We start from the raw sequence: 22332 nt of genomic DNA, 5'->3' as shown, positions 1-22332 counted from the left end.
AAAAAAATATATATATATATTTACAAAATATAGTAAAACGTGCAGAGTAAAATCTGCTTGAACTGTCCTGATCTTGGCTGGTGAAAGAGGATATTCTTGGAACCCCACTTCTTTCCCCAAACCACTCTATTCACCTTGTTGCTAAGCCAAACCGAAGCTCGGCAGTTCATAGGCAAGTCTTTTTACCTAGGGGACCACGGTACAGCGATACGTCACTCAATTACTACCTTATGATTGACAGTTCACACTGGAATCAAAGGTGAATTCATGGGAGTAGAGGTGATATATCGTTAGGCAAGTCTACAAAAAGAGATAGATGGGCATTTATTTATCACGCTGAAGTCAAACTACTGCACAAAATCATCACATCAACAGTAAATATTTACTTTTCAAGTTATGTAACATCTCCAAGGGATAAGTCACGAGAGCTCCAGGGGTGTTAGTTTAACATTTTTTGCAGCAGTTTCAAAAATTAACTAAGCTTGAAAAATAAAAACATGTGACAGATCTTTCTCACCTTCCGGTAGGGTGCTTCAAGCATAGCTTCTATATCAAAGTCATCAGCCATTTTGGTCACTCTGAAAAGAAAAGTCGAAAGTCTTTGTAATTTCTGCTTCTGAGCAATTTCAAAAATTATGGAAAGTCATTTCAGTTAGCCATTCAAAGTTATCAACCACTGAGGACGCTCACTTCTATATACCGTATTTTTCGCTTTGTAAGACGCTCCGGATTATAAGACGCACCCCAAATTTTGAGGAGAAAAATAGGAAAAAACTTTTTTTTAATAAATTGGGGGGGCTTCTTATAATCCATGCGTCTTATTGCTTACCAGGGGTTGTGGCTGCGGTGGATCAGGGTCCCAGGGTCGTTGCTGGAGGCAGGAGTGGAGCATTGCTGCAGGCTGGGATGATGGGGTCTGCAGGGGGGCTTCGGTGCTGCATGGGGGCTGCTGTGCTGCAGGCTGGGATGAGGGGTGCTGCAGGGGGCTCTGGTGCAGCAGGAGCTCTGGTGCTGCAGGGGGCTCTGGTGCTGCAGGGCTGTCTCCGGTGCTGCGGGGGGCTCTGGCAACATTTTGTGAAAGACCAGAGCCCCCAGCAGTTCGTCCATACGTTCCTGTATAGATAAACTTGGCACACACGTGGTCAGATGCAAGTGAATTTAATATAAAGAGAGTACATACAGTATGACGTTTCGGTCATAGATTAGACCTTCATCAATGTACCTCCAGGGTCAGTTCAAGGGATATATCTTGAGTGCAGCGATTGTGGGACGCGGTATTCACCGCTCGTCCTGTGTGTATGACACACAGGACGAGCGGTGGATACCGCGTCCCACAATCGCTGCACTCAAGATATATCCCTTGAACTGACCCTGGCTTATAGTGGGATTATTCCCCTGTTGACCCAATTAAACCATGAAATACTCTATGAGAGGTACATTGATGAAGGTCTAATCTATGACCGAAACGTCATACTGTATGTACTCTCTTTGTATTAAATTCACTTGCATCTGACAACGTGTGTGCCAAGTTTATCTATAACTCTGTACGGTTTGGGCACCTACTTGAGCACCACAAACGTATAGTAGTGCCTACGGTTACTTTCACATACGTTCCTGTATGATTAACTCCGGGAAAATGGCCGCCGGAATCTCGAGAGATGAGATCTCAGCGCTGAAATCTCATCTCCCGAGATTCCGGCGGCCATTTTCCCAGAGTTAGTCATACTGGAACGCATGGACGAACTGCCGGGGGGCTCTGGTCTTTCACAAAATGTCGCCAGAGCCCCCCGCAGCACCAGAGCCTCCAGCATCACCCGGGGCAGCAGCGGACAACCCCGGCGGCGGGCGACAGCGGACACCCCCTCATCCCAGCCTGTAATGGTAAGCGGTATATCCGCTTTGTTAGACGCACCCACATTTTCCCCCCAAATTTGGGGGAAATAAAGTGTGTCTTACAAAGCGTAAAATACGGTATTTTTCTATCTACTGGCTAACACGGTACAAAGATGTACTTTCCTGTATGGAAAGTCAAGCGTTTTAGAATTGATAACTATAGATGTTTTAAACTCAGGAAGATTGAATGCGGATTGCTGGCATTTGTAGAAGTCTTAGCTGGAAGCAATTATATCTGACTAGATGGTAGCCCGATTCTAACGCATCGGGTATTCTAGAATATGTATGTAGTTTATTTATGAAGATTTTAGAATAATACACTGAATACACAGGATTCGGCCAGCCACGACCAATTAGCGAAGCGTGGTTCAAATCCCGCGCCAATTCGCAGCCAAACTGCGCCTGTCGCTGATTGTTCGCGGCCGGCCATGTAGTATATAACAGCCCACGTAGTATATAGCGCGGCCGGCCATGTAGTATATAACAGCCAGCCCACGCAGTACATTGCACAGCCCACGCAGTACATTGCACAGCCCACGCAGTACATTGCACAGCCCACGCAGTACATTGCACAGCCCACGCAGTACATTGCACAGCCCACGCAGTACATTGCACAGCCCACGCAGTACATTGCACAGCCCACGCAGTACATTGCACAGCCCACGCAGTACATTGCACAGCCCACGCAGTACATTGCACAGCCCACGCAGTACATTGCACAGCCCACGCAGTACATTGCACAGCCCACGCAGTACATTGCACAGCCCACGCAGTACATTGCACAGCCCACGCAGTACATTGCACAGCCCACGCAGTACATTGCACAGCCCACGCAGTACATTGCACAGCCCACGCAGTACATTGCACAGCCCACGCAGTACATTGCACAGCCCACATAGTATATTGCAATGTGGGCATCATATCCGTGTTAAAAAAAAAAGAATTAAAATAAAAGTTACTCACCTTCCGTTGGCCCCCGGATGCAGGTGAAGCGGTTACAGACACTCCTCGCGTGCTCCGGTCCCAAGAGTGCATTGCGGTCTCGCGAGATGATGACGTAGCGGTCTCGCAAGACCGCTACATCATCATCTCACGAGACCGCAATGCATGGAGCGGTCACCGGAGCGTCGCGAGGAGCGGGAAAGGCCTGTTCCTGATCCGGGGGCCGACGGACGGTGAGTATAACACGATTTTTTTTAACATTAGATCTTTTTACTATTGATGCCGCATAGGCAGCATCAATAGTAAAAACGTTGGTCACACAGGGTTAATAGCAGCGGTAACGGAGTGCGTTACACCGCGGTCCGTTACCGCTGCCATTAATTCTGTGTGAGCGCTGAGTGGAGGGGAGTATGGAGTGGGCACTGACTGCGGGGAGTAAGGAGTGGCCATTTTGCAGCCGGACTGTGCCCGTTGCTGATTGGTCATGGCCATTTTGCCGCGACCTATCAGCGACTTGGATTTCCATGACAGACAGAGGCCGCGACCAATGAATATCCGTGACTGACAGACAGACAGACGGAAGTGACCCTTAGACAATTATATAGTAGATAAATTTTAACATTTTAGAAGGGGAGTCATTCAAGGGTATGTGTCAGGATTAACCCTTTTTAGCAGTCCACGTGGGCAAGCAGATCTTAAGAGATCAATAGAATTATATCTTGAAATCTGCACTCTAATATTTTAATCGAGAGAAATACACATTTTTTTAATATGTAAATGAGTTTTTAAGGTCTATGGGCTGAACCCAAAGCTCCTTGAGAATCTGCCCAAAGAACTACTTTTCCTATGAAAGGGGGCGTTATCAGTGTGAGACATGTAGATCAGAAGAGCAGACTGTCTATTACATGTCTCACACTGGTAAAAAGTAGAGATGATCGAAAATCGTCGGCTCCCTCCTTATTTGGCACGCTATAGCGCTTACCGAAAAAGCTGCAGTGGGAACCCGGACACCTGCAGCTTCTTCGGTAAGCGCTATAGCTTGCCGAATAAGGAGGGAGCCGACGATGTTCGATTATCTCTACTTTTTACCAGTGTGAGACATGTAATAGACAGTCTGCTCTTCTGATCTACATGTCTCACACTGATAACGCCCCCTTTCATAGGAAAAGTAGTTCTTGGGGTAGATTCTCGAGGAGCTTTGTGTTCATAGCTTGCCGAGTAAGGAGGAAGCCGATGTTCCCTCACCTCTAGAAAAAAGCTCTCTAGGCAGATTCTCAGTGAGATCTGTCTGGCCTATTAGTTCTTAAAAGCTCATTTACATGGCTTAAGAAGGATGGATCCAACTGACAGATTCCCTTTAAGACAACATACATGCCCATTTACTCCACAGGTGAATACTAAGTTTATCTTACAAAAGCTCTGCAATTCAATCATGATACTTCCGCTGACAAGTGTTGAATGTTAAGATTTTTCTTCAAGATATTTCAAATAAACAATTTTAATGATCACTTTTGTGTAACACCAGCACAGTGCAAGGGTATTGTATAGTACCAGGAGATATGCAAGTTTACATATACATCAGAGACTGCAGAATGTGTGGTAACACTATGCTTTCAAACTATTTCCTGTTGTGTCATGGTTACGTGCTTAGCAACTTAAAGAGAATTGTCAACAGGATTTCATCCACCTTCCCCCAAAACTATTTATATGCGCATGTAGTTTTTTCAAAAACAAGACCAGCAATACCTTTAGATGGCCAGTCTGTTTCTCCATTGAGGATAAAGAGCTTGGTAAATCTGAAGGCTCTGTAACTATAGTTTTTTTTCTTACCCAGCATCTCCGCTTCCTCTTTGACCGACGTCATCTATGGTGTGTGACGTCAAGCAAAAAAGCCACCAGTCATACTGGGGGAATTAGCGTTGGCAGGGGAATAGCGCTGGAGTGAAAGAATCTTTACGTCTACAGCCTCACTTGAATATCAATTCATTGATTTTTCAGTAAAGCAGGAACGGACAGGCCATGTAAAGATATCGCGGAACTTGTCTTTGAAAAAGTAACATGCACATATAATTTGGTGGGTGTAATGCTGCTGACAGATTTCCTTTAAAAGGGGTATTCTCAAGTTCCCTCTTGAGAGGCTAAGGGGTATACAGTCTCCTTACTTCCTGGTAAGGTAGGAACTTCTCCTTCAGTGAAAGTTCTTTAGAATAGTAGACCTGTACCATTAACAGTACTATAATGCTCAGCACAAGTTCTGCTGTAACATTCAGCTCATAGAGATTTGGTCTGAACTGTACACTACTATCACTGTATTTACATATATAGATAACCAAGCATAGCCAGAGCCATGATTAGGAGACCTGCCCCAGAGAAGCCCATGCTGCAGATCAGTGATTTTGCTAGATTTATAACAGCAGCTTATCTGGAGCTGAGCAGTAGTGATGAGCGAGCACGCCTGTGTCCTAATAAAGTATTTTCGGCATGCTCGGAAAAAAAAAAAAAAGATGCTCGACAACCACAAGACAAGCAGCTACGGTAACTAGAGTATTTTTTCCGTGCATGACAAAGATACTCGATTAGGACTCGCACATGCTCAGATAACACCTTATACGAGCATGTTCGCTCATCACTAGTGAGCAGCTAATGGCTGTATTAAAATCAATTGGCTGGAGAGACTGGGATGTTAGGAGTTAACCCATCTCCTTGAATGTATCTAATGCCCACTATTAGCCAAGCTCTGGGCAGGTGATAATAGCTAAGATATCAACTTCACACCATGAAAGAAAAGCTCTTAATACAGGAAAATAACAGCAGATAAAGGCAAGTCAGTCGCAAACTTATTTCCATGCTGCCTAATTAAAGCGGTTGTACAGATTTATCATGAAAGTCTGCAGTCACTCGCAGTTACTGGAGACTTGAGAATGCACACATCGCTCGCAGCAAGGATTCTCCAGTATTGGCGTGAGAGAGTGGTCACGTGGTTACAAACCAAAAGTTTGAACACACCTTCTCATTTAGGGTATGTGCACACGTCCGGATTTCTTGCAGAAATTTCCTGAAGAAAACCGGAAATTTTCTGCAAGAAATCCGCATATTTTTTATTGCGTTTTTTTTTCCGTTTTTTTTCGCGGTTTTTTTTAGCATTCTGCAAGCGTAATTAGCTTGCAGAATGCTAAAGTTTTCCAAGCGATCTGTAGCATCGCTTGGAAAACTGACTGACAGGTTGGTCACACTTGTCAAACATAGTGTTTGACAAGTGTGACCAACTTTTTACTATAGATGCAGCCTATGCAGCATCAATAGTAAAAGATAGAATGTTTAAAAATAATTTAAAAAAATACTCACCCAGACGATCTCAGCGGCGTCCGTTCCTCTTCCTATAGCTGGTGTGTGCGCGCAGGACCTTCCATGACGTCGCGGTCATGTGAGCGGTCACATGACCGCTCACGACCAATCACAAGACAGTGACGTCATCACAGGTCCTTCACCGCACACCAGCTATGAGAACCGAAGCGGCAGCATGCAGCGGTGAGGCGGGAACACTGCGGGGGACATCGAAGGTGAGTATAGGACTATTTTTTATTTTAATTCTTTTATTTTTGGCCAATTATATGGTGCCCAGTGCGTGGAGGAGAGTCTCCTCTCCTCCACCCTGGGTACCAACCGCACATAATCTGCTTACTTCCCGCATGGTGTGCACAGCCCCGTGCGGGAAGTAAGCAGATCAATGGACTCCTAGGTGTGCGGAATCCCCGCAATTTCGCATTTTTAATGAATATGCTGCTTTTTTTTCCGCGGAAAAAAATCGCAACATTTGCACAAAAAATGCGGAATACACGGTAAATAATAGGAGGCATATGTTAGCGGGTTTTTTCGCGTTTTTATCACGTTTTTATAGCGAAAAAACGCGAAAAAAACGCTAAAAATCCTGAACGTGTGCACATGGCCTTAAAGATTTTTCTGTATTTTCATGACTATGAAAATTGTAAATTCACACTGAAGGCATCAAAACTATGAATTAACACATGTCGAATTATATACTTAACAAAAAAGTGTGAAACAACTGAAAAATAGAATTAGTTCTTACCGGTAATTCGGTTTCTAGGAACCTTCCACGACAGCAGTATCGGAGGATGTCTCCCCGCCCTAATAGGGGACAGGAAACAAAGAGGTTAAATACCCCTCCCCTTCCTGCAACCACCAGTGTTTTTTCTGGACACAGTAGCATGTATAGTTACCATTTAAGTGCAGGAATCATAAATTTATAAAACAGATAGGGAGGGAAATTAGTGCTGTCGTGGAAGGTTCCTAGAAACCGAATTACCGGTAAGAACTAATTCTATTTTCTCCAGTCACCTTCCACGACAGCAGTATCGGAGTGATACCAACCGCTAATTTCTTTAGGGAGGGACAACCGCCTGCAGAACACGTGTGCCGAACGTTAGATCCCTGTTGAAGTTGAGCCTGTAGTGCCTGGTGAACGTGTGTATTGACGACCAGGTGGCGGCTCTGCAAATCTGCTCTGCTGATGCGCTTCCCCTTTCTGCCCAGGAGGTTGAGACTGAGCGGGTAGAGTGGGCCTTCAGAGAAGCTGGGGGTGATAGCTTTTGAGAAGAGTATGCTAGGCTAATGGCCTGCTTTATCCAATTAGCGATTGTGCTTTTGGCTGCCTTCTTGCCCTTATTACGCCCTGACCACTGGATGAACAGGTTTTGATCCAACCTCCAATCCTCCGTTTGCTGGAGGTAGAACAGGACCACCCTGCGGACGTCCAGGGTGTGAAAGACCTCCTCTTTAGGATTAGAGGGATTGGGACAGAAAGAAGGTAATATGATGTCCTGATTTCTGTGAAAGCTTGAAGCTACCTTAGGTGTAAAGGACGGGTCTAATTTGAGGATTATACTATCCGTAGTTTTAAGGCCCCGTCTCACATAGCGAGATCGCTGCTGAGTCACAAGTTTTGTGACGCAACAGCGACCTCAGTAGCGATCTCGCTATGTGTGACACGTACCAGCGATCAGGCCCCTGCTGCGAGATCGCTGGTCGTGTCAGAATGGCCTGGACCTTTTTTTGGTCGTTGAGGTCCCGCTGACATCGCTGAATCGGTGTTTGTGACACCGATCCAGCGATGTCTTCACTGGTAACCAGGGTAAACATCGCGTTACTAAGCGCAGGGCCGCGCTTAGTAACCCGATGTTTACCCTGGTTACCAGCGTAAATGTAAAAAAAAACAAACAGTACATACTCACCATCTGTTGCCCGTCAGGTCCCTTGGCGTCTGCTTCCTGCTCTGACTGCCGCCGTAAAGTGAGAGCACAGCAGTGACGTCACCGCTGCGCTCTGCTCTCACTGTACGGCGGCTCAGTCAGAGCAGGAAGCAGACGCCAAGGGACCTGACGGGCAACAGATGGTGAGTATGTACTGTTTGTGTTTTTTTACATTTACGCTGGTAACCAGGGTAAACATCGGGTTACTAAGCGCGGCTCTGCGCTTAGTAACCCGATGTTTACCCTGGTTACCCGGGTGCTGCAGGGGGACTTCGGCATCGTTGAAGACAGTTTCAACGATGCCGAAGTCGTTCCCCTGATCGTTGGTCGCTGGAGAGAGCTGTCTGTGTGACAGCTCCCCAGCGACCACACAGCGACGCTGCAGCGATCAGCATCGTTGTCTGTATCGCTGCAGCGTCGCTGTGTGAGACGGGGCCTATAGTCAGGAATGGTTCCTGAATAGATAAGGCTTGTAACTCCCCTATACGCCTGGCAGTAGTGATAGCTACTAAAAAGACCGTTTTGAGGGTTAAGATCTTTAAGCTAGATGCTGAAAGGGGTTCAAAGGGGTCCCCGGTCAGACCTTTTAGCACCAGGTTTAAGTCCCAAGGTGGGGTATGGATCTGGAGTCTCGGACGAATTCTGGTTGCCGATGATATGAATCGTTTCACCCATCGATGACTTGCTAGATCCCGGTCAAAGAAAGCACCAAGAGCTGACATCTGAACTTTTAGGGTACTTGGTGAAAGACCCAGCTCTAAGCCCTTCTGTAGGAATTGAAGAATCTGCGCAATATTTGGGTTGAAAGGATCCGGTCTGTTCGGGGCACACCATGATGAAAATTTCTTCCATATCTTGCCATAAATGGCGTTCGTTATTAGCTTCCTACTTTTCTGTAGGGTTTCGATTACTTCCTGCGAGAGTCCTCTGGCTCTCAGGATCTCGGCTTCAGTAACCAGGCTGTCAACTTTAGTTTGTGTAGGTCTGGATGGGTCAGGGGACCCTGTTGAAGAAGGTCGTGTCTCTGTGGTAGCAGAATCGGGCCTTCTAGACACATGCCAGTTAGTGCGCTGAACCAGCTCCTTCCTGGCCATAATGGGGCCACCAAAATCGTTGTGACCTGATCCGTCCGGATCTTCTGCAACGTCCTGGGTAGCAATGGTATTGGTGGAAAAGCATATGCCAGGGTAAACTCCCAGGGGTGGGAGAACGCGTCCAGTCCTAGTGTCCCGTTTGAGGGGGTCAGGGAGAAGAAGGTGTTTGATTTTGTGTTCTGAATGCTGGCAAATAGGTCCACATCGGGAGTTCCCCACCTTTGGACCAGGGTTAGGAATACCTCCTGGTTTAGAGACCATTCCCCTGGATGGAAGTCTCTCCGGCTGAGATAATCCGCCTGGGAATTGTCCAATCCCCTTATATGATCTGCCGAGATTGACATCAGGTGGTTTTCTGCCCAGGAAAAAATCCTTCCAGCAGTCAGCTTCAGGTTCGAGTGTCCTGTGCCCCCTTGGTGTCGGAGATATGCCACGGTGGTCATATTGTCGGGCATCACCCGGACATGGTAGCCCTGGATGATGACAGATGCGGCTTTTAGCGCCTCTTCCACCGCTTTCAATTCCCTCAGATTTGAGGAACTGCGTCTCACATCTGGGGCCCACAACCCCTGGAAGTGGAAGCCTTCTATCAAGGCGCCCCAACCTCTCTGACTTGCGTCTGTTGTGAGAACTCTGAGGGGAAGCTGATACCAGCTGACTCCTCGGTGTAGATTCTGGGGGTTCAGCCACCATAACAGAGAGGATCTCACATGCGAGGGAAGGGGAATCTTCCTGGTTAAGGCCATCTGATGTCCTCTTGAGTATGCCAGGATGTGTGATTGAAGTATTCTCGTATGGGCTTGTGCCCAGGAGACTGCTTGAATGCAGGATGTCAATGAAACCAGGACTGACATAGAGTCTCTTAGAGTCGGGGCTCTTTGATCTCTGAACCTGGAGATCCTGCGGACAAGATCGGTCTGACGGTCCTCGGGTAGAAAGGACATTCTCTTCTCCGAATCCAGAAGGATTCCTAGGAATTTCTTCTGTGGTGAAGGCTGGAGGTCTGATTTCTCCAGGTTCGGGATCCACCCGAGAGATTCTAGAATGTCGAGGACTCTTGTCACATCCTGATTGAGACGTGAAGCGGATGGAGCGATAAGAAAATCGTCCAGGTATGGTATGACACAGATCCCCTGTTGACGAATAAAGATTACCGCTTCTGTCATGATCTTGGAGAAGACTCGTGGAGCCGACGAGACTCCGAACGGGAGGACGTTGAATTGGTAATGGCTGACCCATTTGTTTTGGGAGATCGCGAATCTGAGGAATCTTCTGTGGTCTGGGTGTATTGGCACATGATAGTATGCGTCCCTCAGGTCCAGCGTCGCCATCACCCAGTCCTGACCGATCAGCGGGATTGGTGATCTGATCGATTCCATTTTGAATCTCCGGTATTTTATTACCTGATTTAGAGGTTTCAGGTTGATAATGATGCGATGTTTCCCTGAGGGTTTTTTCACCACGAAGAGGTGGGAATAGTGACCTTCTCCTATTTCCCGATGTGGTACCTGGGAGATCACCTTCGCTCGAAGCAGGTCTAGGATATCCGGCATCAAAACTTCCCGAAGTCCTGGGGATTGTAGGGAAGTGATAGACAGACGATGGGGAGGAGGACTCTCGAACTCCAACCTTAGTCCCTCCCGTATGGTACGTATGACCCACTGGTTTGTGGTAATCACCTGCCACTGGGAGAGGAATCCCGAGAGTCGACCCCCGACCGGAGGGCAGTCATTGTTTTTCAGAGGCCTGAGTCGGTTGGGGGACCAGGATGTTTCTGGCTTTTCCTCCCTTGGGGTAACTCCATCGTCCTGATTTGCCCTTACCCCTGTAATTCTGCTGGGGGGTTTGGTCACGGGGGGGACGAAAAAAACGCTTCTTAGGGTTCTTTTGTTCCGGGAGGACCTTCTTCTTATCCGAAGCTTTGTCCAAGATTTCGTCCAGGACTGGCCCAAATACATAATGACCCTGGAAAGGTATACCGCAAAGCTTAGACTTTGAGGTAATATCACCTCCCCAGGATTTAAGCCACAAAGCTCTTCTAGCGGAATTAGTGAGAACCGCTGATTTAGCGGCAACCCGTACTGATTCTGCGGAGGCGTCCGCGAGGAATCCGGTTGCCCTTTGGAGCAGAGGAAGAGAATTAAGAATCTCTTCTCTGGGTGTACCCTGCACCAGGTGATTTTCCAATGTACGCAGCCAGAGGAATAGGGATCTGGCTACACATGTTGATGCCACGTTGGACCTCAGTAGGTTAGTTGAAGTCTCCCAGGATTTTCTTAATAAACTCTCAGTTTTGCGATCCATGGGATCTTTTAGCTGGGAGGAATCTTCAAAAGGCAGGGCCGTTTTTTTGGTTACCCTTGAAACCTGGACATCAACCTTGGGCATTTCGAAAAGAGAACAGTCTCCCTCCAAGGGAAAACGGTTCTTGAGTTCTGATGGCACATTTAACCCTTTCTCTGGAAGGCCCCACTCATGGAGGATGAGGCTTTCTATATTTTCGTGTATGGGGAATCCCTTTACCGATTTGGGCTTTAACCCCCCGAACATGTCATCCTGTACAGAATGGCCCTCCACCTCCTCCTCCACCCCCATGGTGCCCCTCACCATAGACACTAATTCCTCCAAATCCTCGGAGGAAAAGAGATACTTTTTGTTGTCTGATTTGGGAGCAGAGGTAGAGGCAGAACTCTCATTCTCCCAACGGTCCCCTGAGTCAGAAGTATGCACTTCTCCTGAGTCAGAGACTACAGGGGCTATTTTCCTTTTTTTAGCAGGAGGCTGTGGTGTCGGGGGCTGGGAGAAGGTCGCCATGGAAGATTGAACTTCCTGCCTGATGAGAGTCCTGATGCTGTCCATAAGAGAGGGCTGTTCAGCACACAGAACCTCGTCTGTGCATGGCTGGCAGAGCTTCTTTCTATATGTGGAGGGAAGCTTGGACGCACATGCAGCACACTTGCGACTGGGCACCTTCTTAGGGGCAGAAGTCTTGTCTCCCTAAAGGAGAGAGAGAGAAGACGGACTAAGTCGCTTGTTTTTTAAAAAAAATGGACAGTAAGGGACATCATCCCACTACTTACGGCAGGGGGGTGAGCGCTAGGCTCTGCAGAAGCAGAGTGAAGGGATTTGTCGCCATCCATATCAGAGATCTGACTATAGAGGGTATAGACAGGAGATCTTACCTGGAGGCTTCCTTAGCCAGGAATAAATAGGTTACCGAGGCTCCCAGCGAGATTGGTGGTGCTTCTCCCCCTCGTGGTGTCCGTTTGATGTGGGGGGGGGGTCAGGGACGCCCCGTCCATGCCGCCACTGCATGTCCCGGCTCAGGATGCTGAACGGCGCGCGCGGGAGCTGCGGCGCAAGGAGCCGGCGAAAAAAAAACGGAAGTTCGGCTGAACGTCACTTCTGGTGCGCGCGCGCCAGCTCCAGCAGCAGCGTGGAGGGAGGAGGAAGCCGGGGAGCTTGAGAAGGACCCCGGAGCACCGCACCGCCCTGCTTTGCTTTGCCTCCCGAAAGAGGCGCGGGTAGGGCGGGCAGGGGTCCCAAGTCGTGTGGAAGGTCACAGAGATGGGAGCAGTCTGGATGGAGGAGGAGAGCGGAGCCCCCGACCTCGACTGCCCGGCTAGAAAGGTAACAGTGCTCCCGATCGCCGGCCACGGCAGCACTATCAGAGAACCTCTTCATGCCCCATAGGGGACAGGAAAAACACTGGTGGTTGCAGGAAGGGGAGGGGTATTTAACCTCTTTGTTTCCTGTCCCCTATTAGGGCGGGGAGACATCCTCCGATACTGCTGTCGTGGAAGGTGACTGAAGAAATAGGTCTTATATTCTAGGTTCTTCAAAGTAGCCACCTTTTGCTTTGATGACTGCTTTGCACACTCTTGGCATTCTCTTGATGAGCTTCAAGAGGTAGTCACTGGGAATGGTTTTCCAACAATCTTGAAGGAGTTCCCAGAGATGCTTAGCACTTGTTGGCCCTTTTACCTTCACGCTGCGGTCCAGCTCACCCCAAACCATCTCGATTGGATTCAGGTCTGGTGACTGGAGGCCAGGTCATCTGGCGTAGCACCCCATGACTCTCCTTCTTGGTAAAATAGCCCTTACACAGCCTGGAGGTGTGTTTGGGGTCATTGTCCTGTTGAAAAATAAATGATGGTCCAACTAAACGCAAACCGGATGGAATAGCACGCCGCTGCAAGATGCTGTGGTAGCCATGCTGGTTCAGTATGCCTTTAATTTTGAATAAATCCCCAACAGTGTCACCAGCAACACACCCCTACACCATCACACCTCCTCCTCCTCCATGTTTCACGGTGGGAACCAGGCATGTACAGTCCATCCGTTCACCTTTTCTGCATCGCACAAAGACACGGTGGTTGGAACCAAAGATCTCAAATTTGGATTCATCAGACCAAAGCACAGATTTCCACTGGTCTAATGTCCATTCCTTGTGTTCTTTAGCCCAAACAAGTCTCTTCTGCTTGTTGCCTGTCCTTAGCAGTGGTTTCCTAGCAACTATTTTACTATAAAGGCCTGCTGCACAAAGTCTCCTCGTAACAGTTGTTGTAGAGATGTGTCTGCTGCTAGAACTCTGTGTGGCATTGACCTGGTCTCTAATCTGAGCTGCTGTTAACCTGCGATTTCTGAGGCTGGTGACTCGGCTAAACTTATCCTCAGAAGCAGAGGTGACTCTTGGTCTTCCTTTCCTGGGGCGGTCCTCATGTGAGCCAGTTTCTTTGTATCGTTGATGGTTTTTGCAACTGCACTTGAGGACACTTTCAAAGATCTCCCAATTTTTCAGACTGACTGACCTTTATTTGATGGCCACTTGTTTTTCTTTACTTAGCTGCTTTTTTCTTGCCATAATACAAATTCTTACAGTCTATTCAGTAGGACTATCAGCTGTGTATCCTCCAGACTTCTGCACAACACAACTGATGGTCCCAACCCCATTTATAAAGCAAGAAATCCCACTTATTAAACCTGACAGGGCACACCTGTGAAAACCATTTCCGGTGACTACCTCTTGAAGCTCATCAAGAGAATGCCAAGAGTGTGCAAAGCAGTCATCAAAGCAAAAGGTGACTACTTTGAAGAACCTAGAATATAAGGCATAATTTCAATTGTTTCACACTTTTTTGTTAAGTATATAATTCCACATGTGTCAATTCAGATTTTTGATGCCTTCAGTGTGAATTTACAATTTTCATAGTCATGAAAACACAGAAAAATCTTTAAATGAGGTGTGTCCAAACTTTTGGTCTATACTGTACTTCCACCCACATTCCGACTAGATACGAGCAAGCCCTGCTCAAAATAGTGACTGCAGACTTTCGTGATAACCTATACAATCTATTTTAAGAATTCAGTCTCAAACCTGGACAAACCCTTAAAATGCTTAAGTAATTGGCAAAACAGATTTGAATTGCAAGTTTAGCTTGCTTTAATAAAACTTACTTTGTGTAGACTTAGAGTACGCAAAATCTTCTATGCATGTCCTTTATTTAATAACATAGCAGCCAACCACCAATATGTTATATTTGGGCAGCACGGTGGCGCAGTGGTTAGCACAGCAGCCTTGCAGCGCTGGAGTCCTGGGTTCTAATCCCACCTTGGACAACATCTGCAAAGAGTTTGTATGTTCTCTCCGTGTTTGCGTGGGTTTCCTCCGGGCACTCCGGTTTCCTCCCACATTTCAAAGACATACTGATAGGTAATTTAGATTGTGAGCCCCATCGGGGACAGCGATGACAATGTGTGCAAACTGTAAAGCGCTGCGTAATATGTTAGCGCTATATAAAAATAAAGATTATTATTATTATTATTATTATTATATTTGGTAAAATCCATACAAACATGCCCATAACTGTCTCTATGTAATGAACCTACCTGAGCACCACATATTGAACGCTGTGCACACGTTTTTCTACTAAGTCATAACTGTCTCTAGGCTTGAGGACCAGACTTTCTATAATAAAAATCTTTGAGATCCAGCCATGCAGAGCAGGATCCAACACTCCTACAGTTCCCCTCATTGCGAAAGTGCAAGACATTGTGTATTATAATATCTCACGCTCAACTAAACCAGCACTGTCTTCTCTTTCACTAAGGCCTCTTTCACACTTCCGTCTTATTTTCCGTCATAATGCATCATTTTGTGAAAAAAAAATTTACCCACAGGATGTGGTTTTTTTCTCATAGACTTGTAATAGCGACAGATCGCGACGTACAGCCAAACGTTTCATCCGTCGTGCACTGGATCCATCAGAATTTGTTAACACGTCGTCTGGAAAAACGTTCAATGAAACTTTTTTTTTTGTCTGCGTTGGAAAAACGTGCCACAGCGGATCAGGTCCCCCATGCCCCCAGAAACACCAGCAGTTGTGTCTACCTATCTAAATCCCTTGTGTAAGTGATAACAGGCGGCGTCATAGTCAGCGCTATACAAATCTCGCACTTTCACGTAGCTTAGTTCCAGCACATCATTGAGCCTCTGAAGCCAGGTGTATGCGTTCCGACTTCGGAGAGGTAAACTGCGCAATTCAGGCCTGTGGAGTCAGAGTCAATTTGGTGGAGTCTGTTCAATATGGACAGACTGTGAAAATATGTAATAAATTGGGTGCAGTAGTTCAGTGCATGTGTTGTAAATTTTTTCACAAGAATTTGGGAAAGTTATGAAATGTCCTATAAATGTCTGTTCTGTTCCTGATTTAAGGACCTAAGCTTTTAGTCGAGATGAATCTGTGCTGCACTTTATGTACATGCTCAGTAGTGTACGCAGTGCTGTGGAGTCAAGAGTAGAGATTAGCAAATAAATTCTTACCGAATAAGCGGCATTGGGAATCTGGCTAACCGGAGCGCTCCCGATAATCAGTTGTCTGGCGCTTCAGCTGCATGTGTCACGGCTGAGTGACAGGCACAACACATGCATGGGCAGCCCAATAAACAGGCTCTCCATGCATGTGTTGTGACTGTCACACAGCCGCAACACATGTAGCTGCAGCTCGGAACAGCTGATTATCGGGAGCGCTCCAGTTAGCCAGGTTCCCGATGCAGCATATTCGGTAATCAATATAGCTTGCCAAATAAGGAGGGAGCCTCTCTGAAGCTGACCGTGTACATTTGGCTTCACAGGCTCAGTGAGGGAACAAAGCCGCACGCATGCGCAAGATTTGTATAGCGCTGGCTCTTGTAAGTCATGTTATCAAGCCCACATATTCAAAACTGCAGTCAGGTAGTTTATTAACCATTCAGGTGATTTTCAGAAATTAAGACAAAGTGGCATGCCAAAAGAAAAATGTTATTTTTACCACCTAAATGTTGCTATCTTCTGAACAGGCTTCTATAGCTGACAGACTAAGGCTGCTAATTGGCCTTGAGCTGCCATGGCAAACATCAAGACCACACAATCATCGATCTCTGGTTGTGATGTAATTAAGGAAGGAGGCCCATCCCACCCTCTTAACCATTAAGATGCCGTAGTCACTATTGACAGCAGCGTCTAAGGGGTTAAAAAGCCATGGTTGGTGCCAAAACCAATCAATACTGATATAGCAATGTGTCAGCCATAGTGTACAGTCAATAGCTGCTGCATTTTCACTTGTCGGGATGCGATTGTCCAATATGTGAGGTTAGTAAAGACATATTGGTGGTTACTAAGGGTTAAAAAAAAGTTTGAAGTTTACATTTATTTATTTTTTTTTAAATATAGGAGGATGTTGCATCATCCAGAGGGAGAAGAGTGAGGAAGTGACTTTAGAGTGCCTAAAAAAAAACAAAAAACAAAACACGTGTAATGTATGCAGCATTTTTCCTGCCAATACGCTGCTTATTTTATGGGGGAAAAAAACAAAAACTCTACAAAGAAGCTACAGGTGAACATACCCTCACAGACACTTACAAATTGCATAATAGTCAACAGCAACTTAACCAGTTTTGCTGATAATTACTAGAAAAAACAGACAGTACACAGATAACCCTACAGATTGGCAGAGCTCCTGAAGTAAAGTGCTCACAGCTGCACTGCCTTCTGACAGAAGGTATTATTTACACGTAAACCTGCTCCTTCCAGCAATGGCACTTAAAAACATGTTATAAGTCCATCCACAGAACCCTCTTCAAGTCTTCTGACTTCAGCAATATTTTCCAAGCGAGCACACGCTATGCCGTACTTTGACCTTGCAATAGCTTTTAGCATACAAGTTTAAAAATGACTCTTGCACTGAAGGTTCTTTGCATAATACACAATGTCCTGTCACACTGCGCTGAGAGAAGTTTTAGTTTAGTAACAGATGGAAACCAGGAAGAGCCAGTCTTATGTCTGTGCCACAGTAAAACTGGCCATAAACATATTTCTTTCCACACTGCCCCATATTACATGCACGCTTGGAAGACAGCATGTTCTGAAAGGGGAGAAGGCAGTTAGTCCACTTTCTGTCTGATCCAGACAGGGCATATATGTGAACATGACCTGAATAAGCCCTAAGCCAATGTCAGACTCCTCAGGGTGCTCATCTCCAGTTCTGAAGTCACCATGCCAGATACTGCGAGACCCTTACATGAGCAACAGATAACCCCAACAGCTGTCTGACAAATTTAATGCCAACTCCAAGTCCAGCGTTCACCTGATGGCCACCTGGCGCCCAGCCTCACCACAGAGGCCGGCAACCGCCACCTAGCGCACAGCCTCACCACAGAGGCCGTCGACCGCCACCTAGCGCACAGCCTCACCACAGAGGCCGGCGACCGCCACCTAGCGCACAGCCTCACCACAGAGGCCGGCGACCGCCACCTAGCGCACAGCCTCACCACAGAGGCCGGCGACCGCCACCTAGCGCACAGCCTCACCACAGAGGCCAGCGACCGCCACCTAGCGCACAGCCTCACCACAGAGGCCAGCGACCGCCACCTAGCGCACAGCCTCACCACAGAGGCCGGCGACCGCCACCTAGCGCGCAGCCTCACCACAGAGGCCGTCGACCGCCACCTAGCGCGCAGCCTCACCACAGAGGCCGTCGACCGCCACCTAGCGCGCAGCCTCACCACAGAGGCCGTCGACCGCCACCTAGCGCGCAGCCTCACCACAGAGGCCGTCGACCGCCACCTAGCGCGCAGCCTCACCACAGAGGCCGTCGACCGCCACCTAGCGCGCAGCCTCACCACAGAGGCCGGCTACCGCCACCTAGCGTGCAGCCTCACCACAGAGGCCGGCGACCGCCACCTAGCGCGCAGCCTCACCAGAGAGGCCGGCGACCGCCACCTAGCGCGCAGCCTCACCACAGAGGCCGGCGACCGCCACCTAGCGCGCAGCCTCACCAGAGAGGCCGGCAACCGCCACCTAGCGCGCAGCCTCACCAGAGAGGCCGGCAACCGCCACCTAGCGCGCAGCCTCACCAGAGAGGCCGGCGACCGCCACCTAGCACGCAGCCTCACCAGAGGCCGACGACCTCCATTGAACGTTACAGGAGTTGGCGACCTCCATAACACGTTACAGGAGTTGGCGACCTCCATAGCACGCTACAGGAGTTGGCGACCCCCTCAGCACGCTATCACCGGAGGCCGCGGCCGTTCTCTTCATATAACGTACGGGCGACCCAGAAGACGCCTCACATAGACGGTACACGACAAGTCTGAGGTACCTGGGGCCGGGTGAGGACAGGAGTGCGGACTTACCTGAGGAGAGCCCCGGATGCTCTTAGGGCTGATCGATACTAGGCCTCGGCCTTGTTTGTGCCGAGAAAGAAATGGCGTTGAATCTACAAGAGAACAGGGCGTCGTTACTGGCGAACAACGCGTGTACACAGGATGGAGAGGAGAAACAGGAGGACAAAGAAGGAGATCGCAGCCGGGACCGCAAAGCTATAACGGGACCTGCGGGGCGGGAAGATCACGGCCGTGTAATGGCAAACCTGCGACTCCCCGAAATGGCGGCCGCCAGCAGTCTCCTTACACAGCACGGGGTTTCCAACACATCGAAGCAGGGGCAGCGTGACGATAACTGAGAGGCGTGGCTACCAGCTCTCCTGCTCGTCACCAGTTGTCTGAAAGACTGCGCCCGCCTCTGTCTGAGGTAACCGGCAGCTCGACAAGTCCAGTTGGGGAAACGTTCGCTGTGTATGACACAGCTGCACTCGTATATACAGGGCTGCCACTAGAAATTTCGGGGCCCCATACTGGCAAATTTCCGGGGCCCCCTTGAGACTCCGCCCAGGCTCCACCCCAGCCCCGCCTCCACGCTCCACCCCTCAAACCGTCCACTCCACAGTCCCACCGCTCTCTCTTGGAAAATCTCCACTTCTCACCTATCACACATTGACAGTTCCCATCACCAGATCACACATATAGCCGGCAGCTTTTGTTTTGGCCAAAAGATTTTTTAAGCCACCAAAATGACAAGGTAGACACTTTTGGCCAGGCCCTTCTCTATTGTAACCTATTAAATAATTGTTAAAATATGCAATACACTTTAGGTATATTTTTATTTATTTTTCAATTTTTAAAATGACCTATAATGCCACATACAAGGAGCAAATACCACAGCACCATGACCAGACACCATATTATCACCACAGTGACCTATAATACTATCTACAAGGCACAAATACCGCCACACCATGACCAGATGACATATTACCACCACAGTGATTGAATAATATCAAATACAAGGAACAAATACCACAACATCATGACCAGACCACATATTACCACCACATAGTGACTGAATACTACAATACTGATCAATAATACAAAAAAAAATCCACAATACTATCACCATAAGTGCCATTATACACAGGAGATCTGTACTTAGTATGCAGTGTCTGTGTAGAGGTTATACAGTGATCACTGGTGACATTGTACACAGGAGCTCTGTATATAATGTATAGGTAATCCAGTGATCACCGGTGACATTTTACACAGGACCTCTGTATATAGTATACAGTGTATAGTGTCAGTGTATAGGTAACACTGACTCACCCGTGACATCTCTAGGTGAAGTCCTTCATCTTTCATCCCACACAGACCGCCATCACTTCATCCAGCCAGGACTCGTCTCTGCAGGAAATAACACAGTTATCTCGAGTTCCACTTGCAGAACACATTACTTAATTTTCCCAACTTCTACATTACACCACATGAAGAAGGCGACATAGTGTCACTGTACACAGTAATAGGACCGCCCCTCCATTTAAAACAGTGTACTCAAAAAATAAAATAAATACATCACTGCAGTAATAATATCCCTTAATTAGCCCCTATGGTAATAATATTCCCCACCCTGGCCCCGTGTGTCTCATTCCTGGCGTCAGCCATATATTCTCCCATCCTGCCCTAATGAGTATCCATCCTGCCCCATATGATCTCCCCATCCTGCCCCATCTGTCTCCATCGTATGCATCCTGCCCCATCCGTCTCCAATCCTGCCTCCAGTGTCTCCAATCATGCCCGTATCACCATTCTGCCCCGTCTCCAATCATGCCCCCTGTGTCTCCAGTCATGCCCCAGTGTCTCCAGTCATGCCCCAGTGTCTCCAGTCATGCCCCAGTGTCTCCAGTCAGTCATACCCCAGTGTCTCCAGCGTTCTGCCCCAGTGTCTCCAGCGTTCTGCCCCAGTGTCTCCAGCGTTCTGCCCCAGTGTCTCCAGCGTTCTGCCCCAGTGTCTCCAGCGTTCTGCCCCAGTTTCTCCAGCGTTCTGCCTCAGTGTCTCCAGCGTTCTGCCCCAGTGTGTCCAGCGTTCTGCCCCAGTGTGTCCAGCGTTCTGCCCCAGTGTGTCCAGCGTTCTGCCCCAGTGTCTCCAGCGTTCTGCCCCAGTGTGTCCAGCGTTCTGCCCCAGTGTGTCCAGCGTTCTGCCCCAGTGTCTCCAGCGTTCTGCCCCAGTGTCTCCAGCGTTCTGCCCCAGTTTCTCCAGCGTTCTGCCTCAGTGTCTCCAGCGTTCTGCCCCAGTGTGTCCAGCGTTCTGCCCCAGTGTGTCCAGCGTTCTGCCCCAGTGTGTCCAGCGTTCTGCCCCAGTGTGTCCAGCGTTCTGCCCCAGTGTGTCCAGCGTTCTGCCCCAGTGTGTCCAGCGTTTCTGCCCCAGTGTGTCCAGCGTTCTGCCCCAGTGTGTCCAGCGTTCTGCCCCAGTGTGTCCAGCTTTCTGCCCCAGTGTGTCCAGCGTTCTGCCCTGGGCCCCCCGGATCGCTGCTCAAAATAAAAAAAACAACAAAAAAACAAGTTCTGCTTACCTGCCGCGCTCCTGCTCTCTCCACGCAGCTGAAGCGTGCACTCGCCAGCGACTGACAATGACGTCAGACGCTGGCGACATGCACGCTGCGGCTGACGTCAGCTGCCAGCCTCAGATTGGCTGGCGGCTGTTAACTATTAACGTGCGGGAGCGGGCCTGCACGTCAATAGCGTTAAACAGCTGCAGCGCCGGCCGCCGCTAAGGGCCCGCTTCAGCCTGCGGCTGCCGGTAGGGGCCCGGTGAGCAGATGAGAGGGGGCCCGATGCAGGCCCCCTCTGCCCACTGGGCCCCATACGCCAGTCACGGCTGTAATGCCCTGATGGCGGCCCTGCGTGTATATAACGCAGCAGCACTCGTGTATATTATCCAGAAAAAATGAAGGCAGCACTCCAATAGAAAAAATAATGTGGTTTACTATTGGCCCATGTGCGACGTTTCAGTCCAGGATGTGGACCTTTCTCAAGCCTTGAGAAAGGTCCACATCCTGGACTGAAACATCGCACATGGGCCAATAAACCACATTTATTTTTTCTATTGGAGTGCTGCCTTCATTTTTCTGGATAATAGCATGAGGTTCGGTACATACCTGAAAGGATTTTTTGCACCCTTTGTTTTCTATTGGTGCTGTTTTTTGTTTTCTTTTTCTATATTCTGCACTTGTGTGTGTGTGTATATATTTATATATATATATATATATATATATATATATATATATATATATATTAGATGGTGGCCCGATTCTAATGCATCGGGTATTCTAGAATATGTATGTATATAGCAGCCACATAGTCTATAGCACAGGCCACGTAGTATATAGGAGCCATGTAGTATATAGCAGACAAATACTACGTGGCCTGTGCTATATACTTTGTGGCTGCTATATACATACATACATATTGTAGAATACCCGATGCGTTAA

At 48.2% G+C, this 22332-nt stretch overlaps 1 protein-coding gene across 2 annotated transcripts in view; it reads right to left on the bottom strand.

The window, feature by feature from the left end:
* Nucleotides 1-19365, bottom strand: part of RBM39 (RNA binding motif protein 39) — a 56452-nt gene extending 37087 nt beyond the window's left edge. Inside the window, exons 1-3 of one of the 2 annotated variants that reach the window (XM_077251895.1) lie at nucleotides 19105-19365; nucleotides 18869-18951; nucleotides 518-578 (exon numbers count right to left, since the gene is read on the bottom strand). In XM_077251895.1, coding sequence (XP_077108010.1) covers nucleotides 518-568 — 51 coding nt within the window. In that variant the 5' untranslated portion in view covers nucleotides 569-578; nucleotides 18869-18951; nucleotides 19105-19365. Of the gene's footprint in view, nucleotides 1-517; nucleotides 579-18868; nucleotides 18952-19066 lie in introns of both variants that reach the window. The other variant, XM_077251894.1, reaches the window with a different exon arrangement.
* Between the last annotated feature and the right edge of the window lie 2967 nt (nucleotides 19366-22332).

The sequence above is a fragment of the Ranitomeya variabilis genome, chromosome 4 (assembly GCF_051348905.1).
Source record: "Ranitomeya variabilis isolate aRanVar5 chromosome 4, aRanVar5.hap1, whole genome shotgun sequence".
Taxonomy (NCBI): Eukaryota; Metazoa; Chordata; class Amphibia; order Anura; family Dendrobatidae; genus Ranitomeya; species Ranitomeya variabilis.
This window is presented reverse-complemented; position numbering and strand designations above follow the sequence as displayed.